At 39.1% G+C, this 18,676-nt stretch overlaps 2 protein-coding genes across 2 annotated transcripts in view; one reads left to right on the top strand and one right to left on the bottom strand.

Moving 5' to 3' along the window:
- LOC131970684 (metal transporter CNNM1-like) overlaps nucleotides 1-2,911 on the top strand; it is a 21,768-nt gene extending 18,857 nt beyond the window's left edge. The window contains exon 10 of the mRNA XM_059332114.1: nucleotides 905-2,911. Coding sequence (XP_059188097.1) covers nucleotides 905-984 — 80 coding nt within the window. The 3' untranslated portion in view covers nucleotides 985-2,911. The remainder of the gene's footprint in view (nucleotides 1-904) is intronic.
- Nucleotides 2,912-6,116: 3,205 nt separating this feature from the next.
- Nucleotides 6,117-16,019, bottom strand: LOC131970778 (aspartate aminotransferase, cytoplasmic-like). The gene is made up of 9 exons (XM_059332226.1): nucleotides 15,802-16,019; nucleotides 12,759-12,940; nucleotides 11,566-11,689; nucleotides 11,328-11,440; nucleotides 10,511-10,615; nucleotides 10,073-10,223; nucleotides 9,152-9,317; nucleotides 8,443-8,585; nucleotides 6,117-7,266 (listed from the first exon to the last, which is right to left on the bottom strand). The coding sequence occupies exons 1-9, from the start codon at nucleotides 15,908-15,910 to the stop codon at nucleotides 7,127-7,129; spliced, it is 1,233 nt and encodes a 410-aa protein (XP_059188209.1). The 5' UTR covers nucleotides 15,911-16,019; the 3' UTR covers nucleotides 6,117-7,126.
- Between the last annotated feature and the right edge of the window lie 2,657 nt (nucleotides 16,020-18,676).

Here is an 18,676-nt window from a genome sequence, read left to right as displayed (position 1 = left end):
CCACGCTCCAGCATTTCAATCACACATTGGTGATTTGAACTTGCCCACTTTGTACTCTCTATTTTTTGTCTCTCTAGATGCAAAGCATACACCTGGACACAAATAACAACAGTTTAGAAAGTTTCTGATTATATTTCCTACTTACAAGGCAGCCACTGACTTTTAGTTTGGTGTGAAAATCACCTTCCAGAGAACTCTGATGTATGACTGTCAAGTATGTGAGGGTAACACCCTAACAAGGTGGTGATTTAAACGAAGAAGACAACAACCCATGAACCCACGGGTCAGCACTGAGTCAGCCTACTGGGTGGCGCCTCCATGATGAGTTTTCAGGCGAAGCACCATGGTCTAAGAATAGCGAGCTGCCCTCCGGGGTCTAGCTGCAGGAGGGTGCTGGTGTCCCTCAGCTTTAGAGGTAGCATGAGGAGTTCAGACATCCAGAGGGAACTCAGAGTAGAGCCACTTCTCCTTTGCATCCCAACGAGCCAACTGAGGTGGTTCAGGCATCTGATCAGGATCCTATTGGGTGGTTTTCTGGGCATGTCCAACTGGTAAGAAGGCCTGAGGCAGACCCAGAACATGCTGGAGAGATTATATATATATATCCTGGCCTGGGAACGCCTCAGTGTCCCCCGGGAAAAGCTGGAAAACATTGCTGGGGAGAGGAACATCTGGAATTTCTTGCTTAGTCTGCTGCCCCCACGATCTGGCCCTGGATAAGTGGAAGAAGCCACCCACATGATCCTACAATACTTCCTCACTTCATGAGGCAGAAATGACATACTTTGCATTTAATTAATTTCAAACACACTTTTCAGTCACTGTGTTCATCCCAGAGTCTCAAAAATTAACAGAATTGTAATTAAACCTGTCATTAACTGTCAATATGTTTTTTTCTCTTCAGGTCACAAGAAGAGGAAAAAATCCCGCGAAGGAGAGAAGACACCAGAGGACATTTCAGAGCAGCCACTGGTGAAAACCTAGCAGAGAGTTTGTGTGATCGGACCTGAACACTCCATCATCTGATGGTTCTTTAAGTCGTTTGTGAAGAGGATTTGGTTGGTGAACTACGACTATCAGAGTTTTATCTGAAAGACCAAACACTCCAGACACACCCCGCTGTAAAGTGGGCCCATCACCAGGAATAACTGAACACAAAACAAAACAGCTTTGGCAATATGCATTACACTGTAGCTTCTCATCTTCACAGGTTTTTCATGCTGATGCTTGTAAATAAAAGGAATGACTGCGAATGTAAAATGTTTGTAGAAAAAAATAATTAGTTTTTTATACACTATATACCCTGCTCATGTGATCACTTCTCCCACGGAGCTGAAGGAATTGGATGGAAGACACCAAAGATGTTGCTGTTTTTTGTACATACTGCTCCAAACTGCACTGGGGACATTTTCAAAAGAGCAGAAGTCAACTGGCTGCTTTGTGTTCATGCTTTTACTTTGAAAGGTTGCTTGATTAATGCTTGTTTACCTGCCAATTAGATCTGTAGTCTAACATGTTGGTGTAGAAATGCATTCTTCTTCTTTTTGCCTTTTATTTATGTATAAACAAGCGTTTTATATCCAGATTGTGTCTGGATGTCAGTTTTTAAAAAATTTCTAAATTATAAATTGGCACACATATCGAAGTCCATAACGTGGCCTAAAGTTTGTGGATATTTCCAGGTTCGGGCCCTTACTAACAATGAAAGCAAGTTTTAAAGCAACAGCATTCAATTATATTTTAAACATCAGTGGATTATTTGCATCAAAAGTTTTTGTAAGTTAGTTTCAGGATGTCAGAAAAAAAAAATTTCTCTCCGTTTTATCACAGCTAAAGGATCCAGATGACCCACATGATCCTACAATCATGTGGGTCATGGGGGCCCCCCCACGGGGGGCCCCATGCAGAGGTTTATGATTGGCCCCTAAAGACAATCATGTTCAACAGTTTACTTACTGACTTATATCACTGACAAGACGTTAAGAAGTTTTATGGATTTACATGATAAATAAATGTATTGTTTTCATTAAAACGCATTTCAGGTTGTCATCTGATTCCCGACCCCGCTGTTATTGTGAAAACCATGCAGCTGAAACCATTTTTACATAAAAGTAGGGGTCAGATGTGTAGAAAATACAAAATGTAAAGCAAACTTAAGCCAGCTCAGCTTTAAGTGAAGATACTGGTACTACTACTGGGGATAAATAACACTCTAAACAAGCAAAATTTTGGCAAGGGGATAAAAAGGCATTTTTTCACAATGGTTTATTTACATTTTTTCTGCACCCGGAGTCCCTAAACAGTTTGTGAACTGCACAAGTCGGGTATGAATGGAAAGCTGAGACGCCAAATCTTCCTCGTGTGATGATGTTAGTCAGTGAAACTTGAGCTCAGTGTATAAAATGAGCTGCTGTGACCTCCAGGATCATCACAGCCTCATTAAACTTTACAACCACAAACTAGAGACCTAGAGCACTCAGAGGATAGATGGCTGAGACACTAGATTCACAATAAGGGGGTTAAATTGCTCGACATCCAATTGCCAAAAACTGCAATTATTGCAGAAATCTCAAAATGTTTTGAAACCAGATCAGAGCATGGAAATCTTTCTATGTTGTTTCTCAAAGTCTTGGTGTTTTAATCTGGAATTCTGGGGGATTTTTGACTTCTTCTTTTTTTGAGTAGGTGTGGATGAGGGGCCCAATTTGGACATTTTTGTCCCCCTTTCTATGATTCCTAACAACTGGACTGCAGCTGAACACTTTATATTCAAACAGCAGGCTGACTGAAGAATCTGACCTTGTGAATTAACAACAAACAGATTGAATTTGTATAGTTGATCAGGTTTTATGTTGCTTGTTCTGCTTTGTGGTGACAATCACCATTATAATGTATCCACTGATCCTGAAACTACCCTCCTATGTGTTTGTTTTTCTTATTGTTCTCTATCTGACCTTTACAGTTTGAAGATATGTGATCTGAAATGGGTTTTCATACCTCCTATTATTTTCCCTGTGAAGCTCAGAGGACTATCAGACTGCAGCTCAGACATGAATCGGACAGATTGAAGCTGCCTGTCTGAATATAAATACTCACAAATCTTGGCTCGTCCTTTTCATTTTCACTTTCAGTTTTTTATTCATCGCACGATTTGTGACCGCTGAACCTCTTTAAATAATCATCTCTTTATAGCTGAGCCCTTTTCAATACATCCATTTCAATTATGAATGAATCTCATTCTCTCCAGCTTCTCGTTATTGGAGGTGAAATGAAAGTGAGCTTCTGGCTGCAGCAACTGTTCAACAGGATGTGATGCTTCGATCGGATGTAAACACGACTCATCAGTTTCTCCAGTGACTTCTCAACCAATTATACGTATATATATATATATATATAAAATTAGATTCAAGATTGATAACAAGATTAAATCATGTTAAATTTCTGCAATTTTTAAATCTCCATATTTCTGAACCATTTTGCAAAAAGTAGAATAGCAGATTTTCAAATTTCAAAGAATGTAGGCCTACAGAAATATATTAAATGTAAATATATAAATAATAAATAAATTGCACTTACTTCTTTTTTTGCTGCAGTTCTCTAATGCTTTGCACTTCTTGTATGACAGCAAAACTGAAAACTGTTATTAATGTGAAGCACTCTGCTGAAAACCAGTAAGTAAGCTATTATTTAGCCAATGTCACACCTGTAATGAGGTAAAAGAAATCAGTCAAATGTTTGTTTTCTTTTTAACCTACAAGGTCATTTTTCATAGAAGACATTTCCGTCACAAGATGAAGAAAAAAGGTGTGATAAAAGGAGTGATGGCTGAATTGCATTTAGCTGCTTTTGTCCCAGTATTGTGAATTCTGGCTGGAATTACTGGGACACCTGTCAAGACAAGTCAAGTCATCTCCTGTGAGTGAAAAACCCATATAAACCGAACAACAGAAGTCAACTAGAGTATGTTTCAATGCTCTCAGTTTTAAATGTGCTTCTTGTTTTTTGAAAAGGCTTTGCTTGAAACATTAAGACAGATAAACAAAGAAAGTTAAACTCAGAAAAACCAAGAAATGTGAACCAAGAAAAACTACATTCACATCAAAATGTAAATAATAGTGCTGTTTTGTTGCTTGGGACCATAATTTTAGGAGATTGAGCTGAAATTTTCTGTCAGAAAACAAATTTACCTAGAGAGATTACCTTAGAGATACACTGAGCTCAAGATGCAATTAAACTTTTTCATAATATTTTTTTTCAATATCAATTATATTCAAATTAATTAACCTATACTGATGCATGTTTTGTTGAGGAAAACTGGGGGTAAAATGACATTATAAATAATGATTTTGTATTAGTCACTGTTATTACAGTCTAATTGGGCTTTTGAATTTGAATTCATGGATAAAAATTAAAAGAAGTTTATTCTGAACACTGATAATATCCCAGTCAGATGTTTTAGTATGGTGCTTTATGTCTAATAATTGTCCTGCTCCTCTTCTGGTTGCGTCTGCTGCTAGATTGTACTGATACCGACTTCTTGCATCCCACAATCCATCAGTTTCCTCCCCGTGTGTGCACAGCGTTCTGACTGTGTCCCTGAACTGAGGTCTAGACTTTTTCTGTTTGTCTGCATGGTGTTAAGGGGACAAGACGGACGGGCGTGGCTCCGTCTGACTGAGTTTGCAGGATCAGATTTGTGGCACTGCAGCAGAGGAAGAGGAGGAGAAGGAGGAGGGGATAGGTGGGGGGATGCAGGCAAGTTTCAGGTCTGACCGATATGGAAGCCGTTATCGGCCTTTTAATGAAAAGCCACTCAGAATAATCAATAGAATTAACGTTGCTGTTTGAGCTATGCTTTTATTTTGGCGGGTCATCTGCGATAAAGGAGTATTTGTTTCATGAGAGGTTTTAAAGGTCTCAGCATGTCTGAACAGTTTTTGTGGGTTTACCATCTTACAAAAAGAAAGTTTCTTGGGACACAATCATCAAAATAAAAGGTCCTAAATGTTGGTAGTAAGTGTAACTGTGAGCAGCGTCTCCCAGTAGTATTGGCTTTCTAAAGATGGGTCCATCGTAAGCTGGGGAGGATGGAGAAAGGAGGGGTGCTCTCTGGCTCCACTCATTGGCTAATGTAAGAGGCGGAGGGGGTTGAGGGGGAAGCATCCCTCCTGGGTGCAATACATCAAACCTGCTGAGTCACTTTGCTGCATTGGAGCACCGACCGCAGCCAATCAGCATCATCCTCTGAGGTCAACGACAGTAACCGACTCTGCTGCAGGATCTGGTTGATTAGATTGATGTCTGATGGATGTTTTCCTTCTGCAGATCTGTTTGATGTTTATCAGGATGTGTTCTTAAAGAGTTTTGTTTTCACCGTTTCTGCTATGAGCCGATATGTTCGCTACAAAGTGATTAGAAGTAATTTTCATTGTTTTGTAAAGGTAAGATTGTGGGAAAGATGTGTAGATGAACTGCTTTGGGAAAGAGTATGACAACTTGATAGTTGTAAATAGAAAGCAGTGTGTGATGGAATTTTGCATCAATATTAACAAATATAAAAAAAACTCCACAAGACATTTTAACATCTTTAGTTTACATTTAAAAGTCTAAATAAAAAGTAAAATTCTGTATTTTTCTTACCGTCAACAAACTAAAACAATTTCTGTCTTTATAAAAATTAAACAAGATATTTGTTTGGGTTTTTCAATGGACAAAATGAGACATTTAAAAACATCAAGCTGGACAAGAATATGGGATTGACATTTGTCACTACATTTTATACACTAAACGATTAATTGATTATGATTAATGACAATAACCATAACCTGCTGCCCTATTCTGGTCTTTTTATGAGGTTTCAGCATAACAACAAAAATACTTTTGCACATATTGCCAGACTTATCATTTAAGTAGTGAAACACAAATAGTATTTCCAGTGAGTTCAGCAAAAAAGAAAGCAAGCTTATCACAACTATGGGGACGATGAATGTGCAAATCTGAACGTTCTTGTTTTTTTTCACGAGTTCTGGGGCTCACTTTTATAAATGAAGACCTTCTAGAAACTGTGCTGCCTTGGAGGGTTTTGGGGGTTAAAAAAATCACTCAGAAAGCAAATATGTTGTTCCTGTGGTTTATAATTTATTTCAGTATGAGCACACATACTGCTGTGTGCCATTACAAACAACACCACATAATGGGAGTGTGGTTATTATGTGTCAGGCTCTGAGGTCACAACAACCACCGACTGTACAGAAGCTTTCTGTAACACAATAAGGGCACTGCAGGGTGGAGAGAAAAGAACACCGGAGAGAGAGAAAACAAAAAGAGGTGATTTTGTTCACTGATGGCACAAAGTCGCTTTGTTTACTAACATTGTGATCTTATACGTAGCTGCACAGGTCTGACAAGGCAAATCTATAACATCAGGCACATGCATTTACCTTTAAGTGACCTTTTAACACGGTCACATGACAGAGACTAACCGTTCTTTAGACTTCAGCATAACAAGTGTCCTGGGATGAGTTGATTATTTATTACATATACAAATATTAGGTGATTGAAATGATAATTTCTGAAGGCTGAAGAAAATAAGCTTATCTGATTTGTTATGTGCTCAGAGCTGAAGTAAAGCAGGTGTGCTTTAAGTGCTTCTGCAGGAAATAACAGGACTTCTTACAGTGATTACATTTATTTACATTACCTTCCTGCACTGCATTTTGTTCGACACTATAGATACGCGTATTTAATCCCTTGAAGTGCTATTGACGACTGAGGAAGCAGAAATTCAAGTGATATCTCGTGAACAGAAATTGTTTGGATGCCACAAAAAAATGAAGGGACCTGCATAAAAGAGACACTGTGACTCGGACACATTTGTGTAGTGAGCTCTGCTGACAGAGAGACCTGGCTTTGTGCGTTCAAGTGTCTTCATAAAATCATTGCACCTCCCAAAGGGTTTTTTACCTTCAAGTGAGAACAGAAAATCATCCGCCCTCCCATTGGTTCAACTGCTGCAGTTCAACCAATCAGAGGCCAGGATGAGCGGGGGGAGGGGTACAAGGGCACAGACATGACGGCGCTTCCTGTGGTGTTCAGGAGGGAGGCAGTGGGCGGACAGGAGCAGCCTCTACTGGACCTTGGTGACGGTATCGTGGATGGACTGGGCGACATAGTCGATGTTCTTGGTGGTCAGGCCGCACATGTTGATGCGGCCGCTGGCCATCAGGTACACGTGCTTCTCTTTGATCATGTACTCCACCTGTTTGGCTGCAAGACACAATACAACACAGTGACTCTCAGCCAGAGAGTAGAAGAAGAACCAAGGCTTTGTTACAATTTTAGGTCTTTTCGATAAAAATAATCCACACTGAGAACTACATCTAACTGAAACTCTGTTCATTCCCGGATTAAAAAAACAGGAGATAAGATAAGAAAACACATTATTGATCTCCAGCTGGCAAACAGTTTTAGCTTGGAGGTTGAAAGCTAAAACGTCTGTTAAAGTCTGTTAAGAGTTTAAAGTAAGTTTGAGTTTGTTTTGTCAAACTATGATTCACAAGGTCAACAATAAACCTTAACACTAAAGTTGGGTCTCATCTTTTACAGTTTTTTACATGTTTTCTAGTAAAAATAATAGTTAAATAGTGAGATCTTAAAATTGTGTGACATAAATAACTAGAAGGGCATTCAGAGAGGGCAGACTAGAGGCTGGCACTCCCACAGTGGACATGGATTCATGAAATTTTACTCAATATATTTTTTTATAACTTTGTTTAAAGGAGTTTGTCAAACCTACAAGCATACTGAAGTCAAACACACATTACCCAATTCTGTGCCTCCCGTTATCCCTCCCTACCACCCTGGTACCAACACCTCAGAAGACACCGTCAGAAGAGGAAAATGAATGTGCAATTTTATTAATTTTGGAGAAAAAAAGTCAACAGGAGCAGGTGGGATGAGAATTTATACATAAAAACGGACCTGTTGTTATTATATTACGTACTGTCACTGAGACTCCAGTCCTTAAAAAGTTTTAGAAACAGTGATCCAGCAGCTGCTACTCATTTGAAAAAGTATAGGGAATAAAACAGGGCAACCCAACTTCCTTGAAGAAGCTCAATTTGGATTTTATTTTGAAAATAGTGGTTTAAATGATAATGATCGTAACTGGTAGAATTGATTGAAAATTTGGGTTTTGTTTTGTACCTGTTTTAGTACATCTGGATGAAAAAAACAGACAAACATCTTTTAAATGTCAATATTTTACTATCGACCAATCTACACTGCACTGTTGTAAGAGTAAAAATATTATTCAAAATCTAGCAGCAGAACATCAGTGAGATGATTACTGACACACTGAGTGTGGTGTCATTATTCACCAAACAACCGTGATATTTGCAGCATTTTTAACTTGTGAGTCTGTGTGTGAGTTTTTCCACTCACGGTTCAGGCCGGTGAAGCTGAACATGCCGATCTGCTGGGTGATGTGGTCCCAGGTCCCCGGGGTGCCCAGAGCCTGCAGCTTGGTCTTCAGCTGATCCCTCATCAGCAGGACGCGGTCTGCCATGGTCTTCACATTACCACTCCTGCAGAGAGGAGCAGAGGGGGGGAGAAGAGAGGGGGAGACAAAAAGGAAATAAAGCAAAAAACTTTAAAAATGTAGGAGTGTTGGGAGTGGAAATAATCCAAGTTCAGTGTAATGTTATCAAAGCAAAAATTTGCTTTAATATTTTAAAAGAAAGTTTTAAAAAGATTAATGTGCACTTCACTGGAGGTAAAGCATCATACTTACACTTACTCACACAAGATGTAATGCTTTGCATATTTGTGTGCTATGTGTCAACTAAAAATGTGCACCTGCCATTGGTTGATTTAGTCTGAAATGTCAAGTCATCACTCAGTAAAGAGAGAACTATTTGGCGGAAAAGTGATTAAAGGAATATTGGAGTGATTCCAGGAAGGCTTGGTTAAAAAGTTGCAAGTTAATATGCAAATATTTTGTTCACATGCTTAGCAGTAAATGTCAGTAAAATGTTTTAATGTCAGATAGCTCTCAGTTCCAATTTGTGTTTAAATCATCAGCTAATAGGTGCAGTGGTGAGCGAGGTTAATGCTAAATGTCTCTCTGACTCGCTGAAGGTGAGGAGCGTACCATTCAGCGAAGAGCTCGGGGCAGTTGAGGGTCTTGCTGACGATGCGCGCTCCCTGAGACGGGGGGTTGGACCAAGTCGTCCTGACAATCTTCTCCATCTGGGACAGGATGCGGGAGAGGTTCTCACTGTCCTTGGCGACCACGGTCAGGTTACCGACTCTCTCATCTGAAAACAGCAGCAGAGAGAAGAGGGCCAACTTAAGGAAACATGAATAGGAGTCATGTTTGTTTTCACAAAGCGCACACTGTGTGGAACAATTTGTTATTCACCACAGCCAGAAACTGATAAAAAATTAAATAATTCCCCAAATTTCAAATTTCCAGCAATACTTTCACACATCATGTGTGACAAATGCCTAAATTTAGACTTAAAATAATTGTATTACATAAAAAATCACTTCATTCCACATGTCCCATTTTAATAAATTTGCCAAAAAGTAATTGTTTACCCTAACTAGATCCTGTAAAAAACATTAAATGCTGTTCTCCTCAGTGCAGCTGGGAAGTCATGAAGGACTCAGCTGAGAAAAAGTCATGAAACAGAAATTAAGTGAAAATAGGACTGAAGAGTTTGTAAAATATGTAAAAATGTGAATACTTCAACATGTGAAGCCATTTTTTCCAAAATTGGTAACACTTGCAGTCTCTTGTAAAAATACTGAAAATATATATTAATTTTTACCCAATCTACAATAAATAATCAAAGACATTCACTGTGCCTTGTTTGCGTTTTATCATTTATAGCATTAAATTGTGCTGTTTCCATACAGGTGCAGGACTTAGTGTATATATTGCAGTGAATAACAAGACCACAGTGAATAAAAGTGACAGGAGCCCTGAAACTGCTCGGTTTTCAGAGGGTTAAACCACTCAGGACTGCACAAATGAGTGTTTAATTGTATGTGTATCATGTGCACTCACTGTAAAGGCCAAAGTTTTTGGAGAAGGACTGAGCAACGAAAAGCTCAAAGCCCTCTGAGACAAAGTAGCGGATGGCCCAGGCATCTTTATCCAGGCTGCCAGAGGCAAAACCCTGATAGGCTGAGTCGAAGAACACAAACAGGTTCCTCCTCTGCAAAAAAAGAAAACAAGAAAGATATTAAAAAGAGAACAGTAAAAGCCTAAAAATACAGTTTGATATAAAAACACCCTTGGACAAAAAAAAGAATGAAAACATGTTCAAAGAAGTAAGTATCCAATTAATAAGAAGGATTGGGAATATTACAAAAAAAATACCCTCTCTCATCAATTCTAGTACATGCAACAGTACATACTGTAGCATGTAAAACAGTGATAGCATGCAATAGACAAAATCACATGGATGTGAGCTGAAAATCTACAGTTACAGCATCTTCTTACCTTCATGATCTCTGCGATCTTCTTCCACTCCTCCGGTTTGGGGTCGGTGCCGGTGGGGTTGTGTGCGCAGGCGTGGAGGACGAAGATGGAGTGTTCTGGAGCTTTCTGTCAAGAAAGAAAGCGTCAGATCACACTGAAATCATGATTAAAGACAGTGTTTCATGTTTGCTGAGGGTCTAAATGCTGTTGAAACCGAATCCTTGCAATGGTAAATGTCATGTATTTCCAGGTGTATTATCAAATGTTCAGGGTCTTTATTATACAAGCCATAATAGCACATGAGGACATTCTAGTAGCAATACAGTGATTAGGGAGATGCTTGAGGTTGTTATTCAGTAATATGTGACAATTATCATTGATGTGAGAGGCAAACAAAGAGACACAAGACCAAGTGAGAACAAGAGGATAATTTCAGTCACATGTTGCAGATTAGTCACGCTGTCAGCTGCTGTGAGACTGTTACATCCCACAGTTAACCCTTTTCTACAGCAAAACAGCTCAATTTTCATCAGCTGCCATATTCATGTTGTTTTATGATGTTTGTTGACTTTGTTTTTACTGTCTCAACTGCAATTTTATTCGCTTTTGCACAGCATTTTGGTCAACGTGACTTGATTTTAAATGCTCTAGAATAAATTTGACTTTTTTCTTCTTTATCAGACTTGAAAATTACCACTCAACATACATTAGATTCCCACCATTAGAGTTTTATTTTAATGCTAAATAATGTCCAACTTCCTATAAGGTGAGCCACCTAGAGAGACTAATTAGTACACATTGATTTTTTTTTGAGTCAAAGCCAGTCGTCCCTCCTCACCTCCAGATCATCCAGGAGCCCGTCCAGGTCCAGGCCTCTCTTAGCAGCATCCCAGTAGTGGTAGGGCCGGATGTCTTTGAAACCAGCATCAGCAAACACACTGTTGTGGTTCTCTGGGAGGAAGAAGAACATGCAGCAGATAATCAAAACCTCAAATAATGTCACCCTTTTTCCTACTGAAAATGTGAGGAGGATGCAGCAGTAAAGTGCAGCAGCAAAGTTTCTGCTACCTACTGACCCCAGGTGGGCGCTGAGACGTAGACGGGTGTGGCCGTGTTGTTGACGCCGTTGTACCAGCGCCGCAGGAACTCCGCCCCAATCCTCAGGGCACCGGTCCCACCCAGAGCCTGGACCCCTCCCACCTGAGAGAGGACACAGCAGGAGAGAAAACAGGATCAAAATGTGAGAATACAGACATCTGACTAAATGCAACAAATCAGATAGTAAAACTAACTTACTGCAACTAACTGCTATTCACATTTATTATTTATTTAGCAAAAAATAATTCTGTAAAATGTCAGAAGGAACAAAAAATGCTCATCACAAGCTATCAGATCCCAGAATCCTACTTTTTATTTAATCCAAGCTACAGCCAAGATGTTTTAAATCCATGTAAAAATATTGTGAAGAGCAGACGTTCAACTACGATTTTGCAGTTGTGAAAACTTGTGAAGAAGAAAAATCATCTATAATAAAGACTCAGCATCAACTAAACATTTAACATTCCTTATAAGTCAGTAATTAGTCAGTGAATTAATTGGTAGTTCCATTAGTACCATATACAGAATACCATATACAGAATATTATTAAGCACAGGAGGAATCACTCTAGCAGACCTAATTCTAATATTATGTAAATTATGTATAAACAACTTTAAAAGAAGCTAAAAAAAAAATCTTGTTTTAAACGAAAATATTTGGGAAATACACTAGTTACAAGGTTACTTTTTATGGTTCATTATTTATTTATTTTCGTAGCCTGTAGGTGGAATTTGGGAATGTGGAATATGATCTGATGAGAAGAGCAAAGTTGGGTAATTTATTAGGAGCAATATATTATTATTGTTGTTGTTGTTCTGTCATAGCACAAACCAGCTCATTCAAACATCATGGATACATTAATATAATAATCATATCCTTTTCATATTACTGTTGTAAAATCAATAAAAAAAATTGATTTGTTCTGAGCTAGGCTTTAAATCCAGAATGTGCCATAACAAATACCAATAATATGATCTCATCTGGTGAGGAAGGTAAACAAGCTTGTTTCCCAAATTGTTGCAGTGTTTCTTAAAAAAAATTTTCACAAGTAATTAAAAGAACACACTGTATTCTGTATGCTTCAACTTCATGTCTACAGCTTCATCTTCAGATTCAGGTAATACTGAACCACTGTGTGCACCACACCCAGAGTTTAATGCGTGTGTCTCACCCTGTTGTCCTTGATGGCGTCGCTGTCGTCTCCCAGTGCGACCTTGGAGGAGGCGGAGCGGAACTCGGGCAGGCCGAGGATGGGCAGGTACTCGTGGTTCAGGCTGTTGTCCTCCACAATCAGCCGCTCCACCTTCTTCACCACCGGCAGCACCCAGGGCTGGCAGTCATCGGTACGGTAAGCTGCAGGGGAGAATTAGTCACCGTTAGATTTTAATCTGGACAAAAACATGCAAAAATAAGAGCTTTTTGCAACAAATTGTGCTCTGCAAAACTAAAATGCAAAACCCTCTATTCAAACAAAGTGCTTCCAGTCATCCAGAACATGATGGATTTTGGGTTAAATTGGATTATGAGGTACTGCATGAAAAATATTTTGTATTTATTGCTGTGCTACTTTATTTTTTCCAATAAAAATATTGAGCATAAACCCAAACTTTATCATTGCTAAAAGCAATATGCAACCATAGAGTTTTTTTTAGAAAAGATCTAATACGTTTTCTTTATCATCCTTCATGTTTAGGCATAATGTTATAGCAAAAATCTTGCGGCCTGACAGGACAAAGCTAAACAGAGAGACAGAGGAAAGGAGAGTGAGTTTGTGTGAGAGAGAACAGTACTGTTTGATTAAATGTAATGTTCACACACTTCATACCCTCCTTGAAGGTCAACGCCAGACTGAACCACTGTAAGTGTGTGTTGCACATATTTGACTCCTTAGGAACTTGTGCCCCCTTGTGCCGTATGGGGGCCTGTACAGAGCTGTATCAAATATCAGGCCTGGACCACAGCTGTAGACACACTATAAAGGTTTCGGATCATTGGATCACACAAGTCCAGGGTCAAAACTGCCAACGGCCATGGCCCGTGGCCGTGGGTGTTAAATGTGGACTGGGTGGCTAAAAGGCCAGAAACTCCAGAAACACTCATGTATCTATATCTATGTTTCTAATCTATAAAAATATCAGCTGCTACTTGCTCAACTCACTCAACAAAATAAAAGTCTAACATTTATGGTGTAAAAAAAACACCAGTAATAAAAACTCTGCTGAATGCCTTTAGTTGATCTAATATTTTTTCTCAGTATCACACAGAACATGTATGTGCATCAGTGAGTGTGTTCTGCAAACCTACAGTCACGGTATGTGGCTACGTTACATGGGTGAGGATTATATAATAGCTTATTACATGCAGGCCAAACTGGTTCAGGGCACACACATTTGTTTTGGCAACGAGGTGCAAAAGTTCAGCTCAGGCCTCAGCCCATGTTACATGATAAGACTGAAATAACCCTGTATGGGGTAGTGAGGTCACTCAGCAACAGTAGAAAAGTACTGGAATATATGTATGACAATACAGCATATCTCTGGGAGCCTATTTCAATAAATAAATTGTCCAAATCAAACAATCACATGGTGAAGTTAATTTTGTATTTTTGTATCATCCAAATGACGTAAATTTTGCTATAAAGAACTTCAGCCACTTCGACACCGTGACCAATAGGATATAGAAAAAATATTTGCACAAGAAATGTTTTGACGATACAAAATTGTCATATCACCCAGCGCTTTGACATTCTGACATCTTTTCTTGGACTTGATTGTTTCCCATTCTTTTTATTCACTAAACTGGTTGTTTTTGTTTAGTTGACATTATGTCTGCAAAATATTAGAAAAAACTGACATTGCAGTATTTTCCTGCAACATATAATGTGATATACAAAGAATAGTCTAGAGGAGTTTTCCCAGGGCCATGGTCTTCTGTAAATATAGTTTTGCACATTTTAAAGTGAAACGCATCAATCTGGTGAACTGTAAGAGAAATCCTCCCACACTGAGCAGATGTCCCTGACCCACAAAGTTAAATCCCTCAGGCAGATTCTGCAGAGCTCATCCTTTGACAAATGTAAGACACTGGTTTAGTCATAGAAGATGATCATTTGTATCACACAGCAAAACAAGTTGCAGCATGACATGTTTGAGTTAATTTGCCTGACTTGACATTGCATGTCCTGCAACCTTAGCTGACATTATAAGAAAGATTGCATTACACACACAAACTATGTAATGTCATGTGACATGACATTTGTCTGTAAAGCTGCAGGATTACATGTGCATATTTGAGATCATACTACATATAAACTGATGCAATAAATAGCTAAATAACTAATAATATATAACTTACACTGGGTTAACAGAAGAACACTTTCAGGTATTCAGTAACAGTACCTTGTTTTTTTAGGATTGCTGTGGTTATCTATTGTTTGAATCGCAAAAGTAACTTGGTATTGAACCAGAAGTGCAAGAGTTCCTCCTACCTTGCAAGAGAGACTGATGTTGGTAATATTGTGTTTTGCACTGAGTTATAGTTGCACAGCTGCAGCCCTGTCATGTCATAGCAACAATACTAATTGTTGTTTCTCAGGTATCCTGCAAAGGCATTAATTAATGACATCATCCCTGCCACCCGTCACACAAGGATTTGACAGCTTCAAAACTAGCAGGACTGGCAAGATTAGAATCAAGACATTTGGCTGCTTTAGAGGTTAATAAACCAGTAATCGTCATGCACCTGCTAATGATTAAAATACACATATCACTAGTATGATCTGGTTGAATGGGGAATACTGCATTCAAGGACACCGGTGATATAGTGGAACAAGTAAATGAGACACCTGCTGTGTGTCTCACATCATGACAAACTAAGTTAAAGTGTGTCACAAGACGAGGTTTTGCTTTCTTATATTGCCATTTAATTTCAGTTAGCAGCTGGAGTATTAATATTGAGCTGTCAACATGAGGCTAATTTGTGTTCCGGCTCGTTAGCTTCACTGCTAGCTTGTAGCGAAGGTCAAATCAAAGAGCTGCTAATGTTTGATAGCGTGATACCACCAGAAGTGTACCAAGGGGACAGCCAAAGCTATAAAGCTAAACGAGGCTAAGAAGCACAGCCGGTTGGCAGCACAGTTTTGCGGGCTGTCTCGCCGCCAGCGAGCTAACTTAGCTTTAGCTTTAGCATTAGCATAAGCGGCTAACATCTCTTACCTCCAACTCCCAGATTCACCTTCTGCGGGTGGCCGTCCTCCCTGAAGTCAGCTGTCAGTTTGAAGACCGCCACCGGAGGGGCCTGCGGGACATCGCTGAATATGGACATGGCTCAGAGTAGCGCAGCTGATCCCGGTGCAGTGAGGAGGAGATGTGGACAGGGTGCTTCCAGCGGCGGGTGGAGAGAGACGGGCCGGTGGATTCACCTTCACCCGCTGGTGTACAGGACAGACAGCAATATAGGCGTCAATCCAGCAGCCAATAGGAAGGCACGTAGCACTGACGTCGCCCTGAGACAGCCAATGAGAGTAGAGTAATGTAAATAATACAATATTTTTTATATACTTTATTTTATTTATTTACACTATATTTAGAGATATTGTATTTTTTTCTTATTTTAACCTATTTAAAATATATTTTATTATTTGTATTTTTTCATTTATATGCATTCCAAATGTTAAATGCAATATAGATACGCTCAAAAAGACTGTATGAAATATGGACATGCATAGTATGTCCTCATATGCTTACATGTCTACAGAGGTGGGAGAAAGTCATTGTTTTGCATGCAGCAAGTAATTCTCAAGTCTTTACACTCAAGTCTGTCAAGTTACTAACAAGTAACCAAGTCAAACTTTAAGTTTCAAGTTCTAAGCAAGTCATAATGTGCGCTTCACATTATGAAGGGGGGGGGGCAATAAACATATGTTTATAAAAAATGTCACAAATAAAAATAAAAATACTTTTTTTGCAAGTAAAAGTCCTGCATTTAAATCTTACTTAAGTTTGTAAGTATAAAAGTAAAATGACTCTTTTACAAATGAGCTCTTCAGTTTATACATTAGCATATATATTATACAATATGATTATTCTTAATTCAGTAGCCTATATTTGTACATGCCTCTGTACACGCTGTATGACTGATTAGCTACATGCAAATTTTCATTATTTATGGTGGTTTATTGTTGGATTTTCTGTTGAAAACGTGTGTTTAGAAAGAGAACCTCACCACTGCACAGCAACACGTGAACAATATACAAAACACAGATTTTGGTTTAAAAAAAACAGGAAATGAGAGTACACTATGTACACTGTGAGAATTATTATGAAAGATATCATAATATTCCAGTAAGTCCTTCTATCTCTTATGAGCCTTTACACAAACAGTGTGCGATAAGCAGTAAGTGGTTCAGATAAGCAGAGTGTGTTATCAGAACCATCAGAGGGGAATATTGATGAATATCTGACAGTATCAGTTCCTGTGATCCGCCACAAGAGGGCAGCGTGACCAAGTAGAAGAATGTGCAGAGTCAGAATGACTTCACTTAAACATGTTTTATCAGCATGACTTTCAAGAATACTTATTTAACCCTGATTTCACACTTTACTACAGCGTCTGACGACTATATTAAGACATTGAAGTAATCTCATTTGATAAGGCAGGTTTCACTTCACATTGTTATACTGCAAATGTGTTTGAGTACTGGATACTTGCCACATGTTAAGGAATATTTATTTAGAATGGAAGAAAGTAAAAGACTTGCATGCAGTTGCATCTTATTCTTTTTCTGAAATTCTCATCTGCCCATTGTCTGTCTCATTTCCAGTGGTGGAGGAAAAGTATACCAACAACACATAACTAGCAGCCAAGTAGCCCTCATTATATGAAGTAAAATTACTTGTTGTGCAGAATGCAATCCATCCAGTGTGTCAAAATTAATAAAATCTTAATATACAAGTTAACTGGAGCGGTTGAATTAATGTAGATAAGTAAAAACCACATTTGCATCTGGAATGTAGTGGAGGAGGAATAGAAAGTAGCAGAAAATTAAAAAGAAAAAAGTACCTAAAAAATGTACAGTTTTTGAGTAAATTTTAACTTTATTCGACTGCTCTGCGTGCGCGCACACACACATGCATGCACGCACGCACACACACGCTAACATGCGCACACACACACACACACACACACACTTCTTTTCCTTTTCTTTTTTATTGGGAAACTTTGTACAAACATCCAGGTGTGTTTTTCTTTTCTCTCTGTCTCTCTCTTTCTCCTTCTCCCTCTTTCTTCCTCTCTCTCTCTCTGTCTCTCTGTCTCTCTCTCTCTCTATGGTACCTCTCTCTTTCTCATTTTCTTTCTTTCTCTCTATCCCTCTCTTCCTTTCTCTCTCTCTCTGTTTGATGTGAAGTGTCTGATGAATAGCTTCAGCTTCACTTCTGTTCAGCCTCCACTTCCAGCCCTCCTGTAGCTAAAGTAGCATATTTTTGTGTCAGTGAAGTGTGACTGTCTGACACACACACACACACACACACACACACACACACACACACACACACACACACACACACACACTTTTCTCTCCTAAATGAGGCCAGACTACACTCACTGCTTCACCTCGCCTTTCAAAAATGTCACTGAAACTGCAAATGGTTTTCACGTGGACAGCAGAGCACAAACACACACATACAAACACACACAAAGTCCTCTCCTCTCACTCTGTCACTGCCAGAGATGATGAGGCCTCCTCTCCTCCACCTTTTCCTTTCCCTCTCCAGAAACACTCTGCTGAACCGTCAGCAGTGTTGGATTTCAAAGGGGCGAGGGGCTAATGCTCCTGGAAGAAGCTGATTGAGTCAATTTGTCGACATGATGGACGTTTTGTGGCTTCGGTTCCTGCTCTCCTGCTGACTGCAGGCTACAGGAGGCTCCTCAGATATTTTTCTGCTCAGTGAGCTGTGGAAGAATATGAATTGCTGCAACAAATCTTAATTTGACTAAAATGTAAATCAGAATCTGAATGAGGTTTGGAATTGCTAAGTGAGGAATTTAACTACTGGTAATTTTACTTGAACATGAACAACAGAGGGCATA

The sequence above is a fragment of the Centropristis striata genome, chromosome 1, assembly GCF_030273125.1.
Source record: "Centropristis striata isolate RG_2023a ecotype Rhode Island chromosome 1, C.striata_1.0, whole genome shotgun sequence".
NCBI lineage: Eukaryota > Metazoa > Chordata > Actinopteri > Perciformes > Serranidae > Centropristis > Centropristis striata.
This window is presented reverse-complemented; position numbering and strand designations above follow the sequence as displayed.

Coding starts and splice junctions, on each gene's coding strand:
- LOC131970778 (XM_059332226.1), bottom strand. CDS start 15,910: ATGTCCATATTCAGCGATGTCCCGCAGGCCCCTCCGGTGGCGGTCTTC. Junction 10,224..10,510: donor AGATCGCAGAGATCATGAAG/GTAAGAAGATGC, acceptor CTTTTTTTGCAG/AGGAGGAACCTGTTTGTGTT. Junction 7,267..8,442: donor CAGCTTCACCGGCCTGAACC/GTGAGTGGAAAA, acceptor TGTGTCTTGCAG/CCAAACAGGTGGAGTACATG.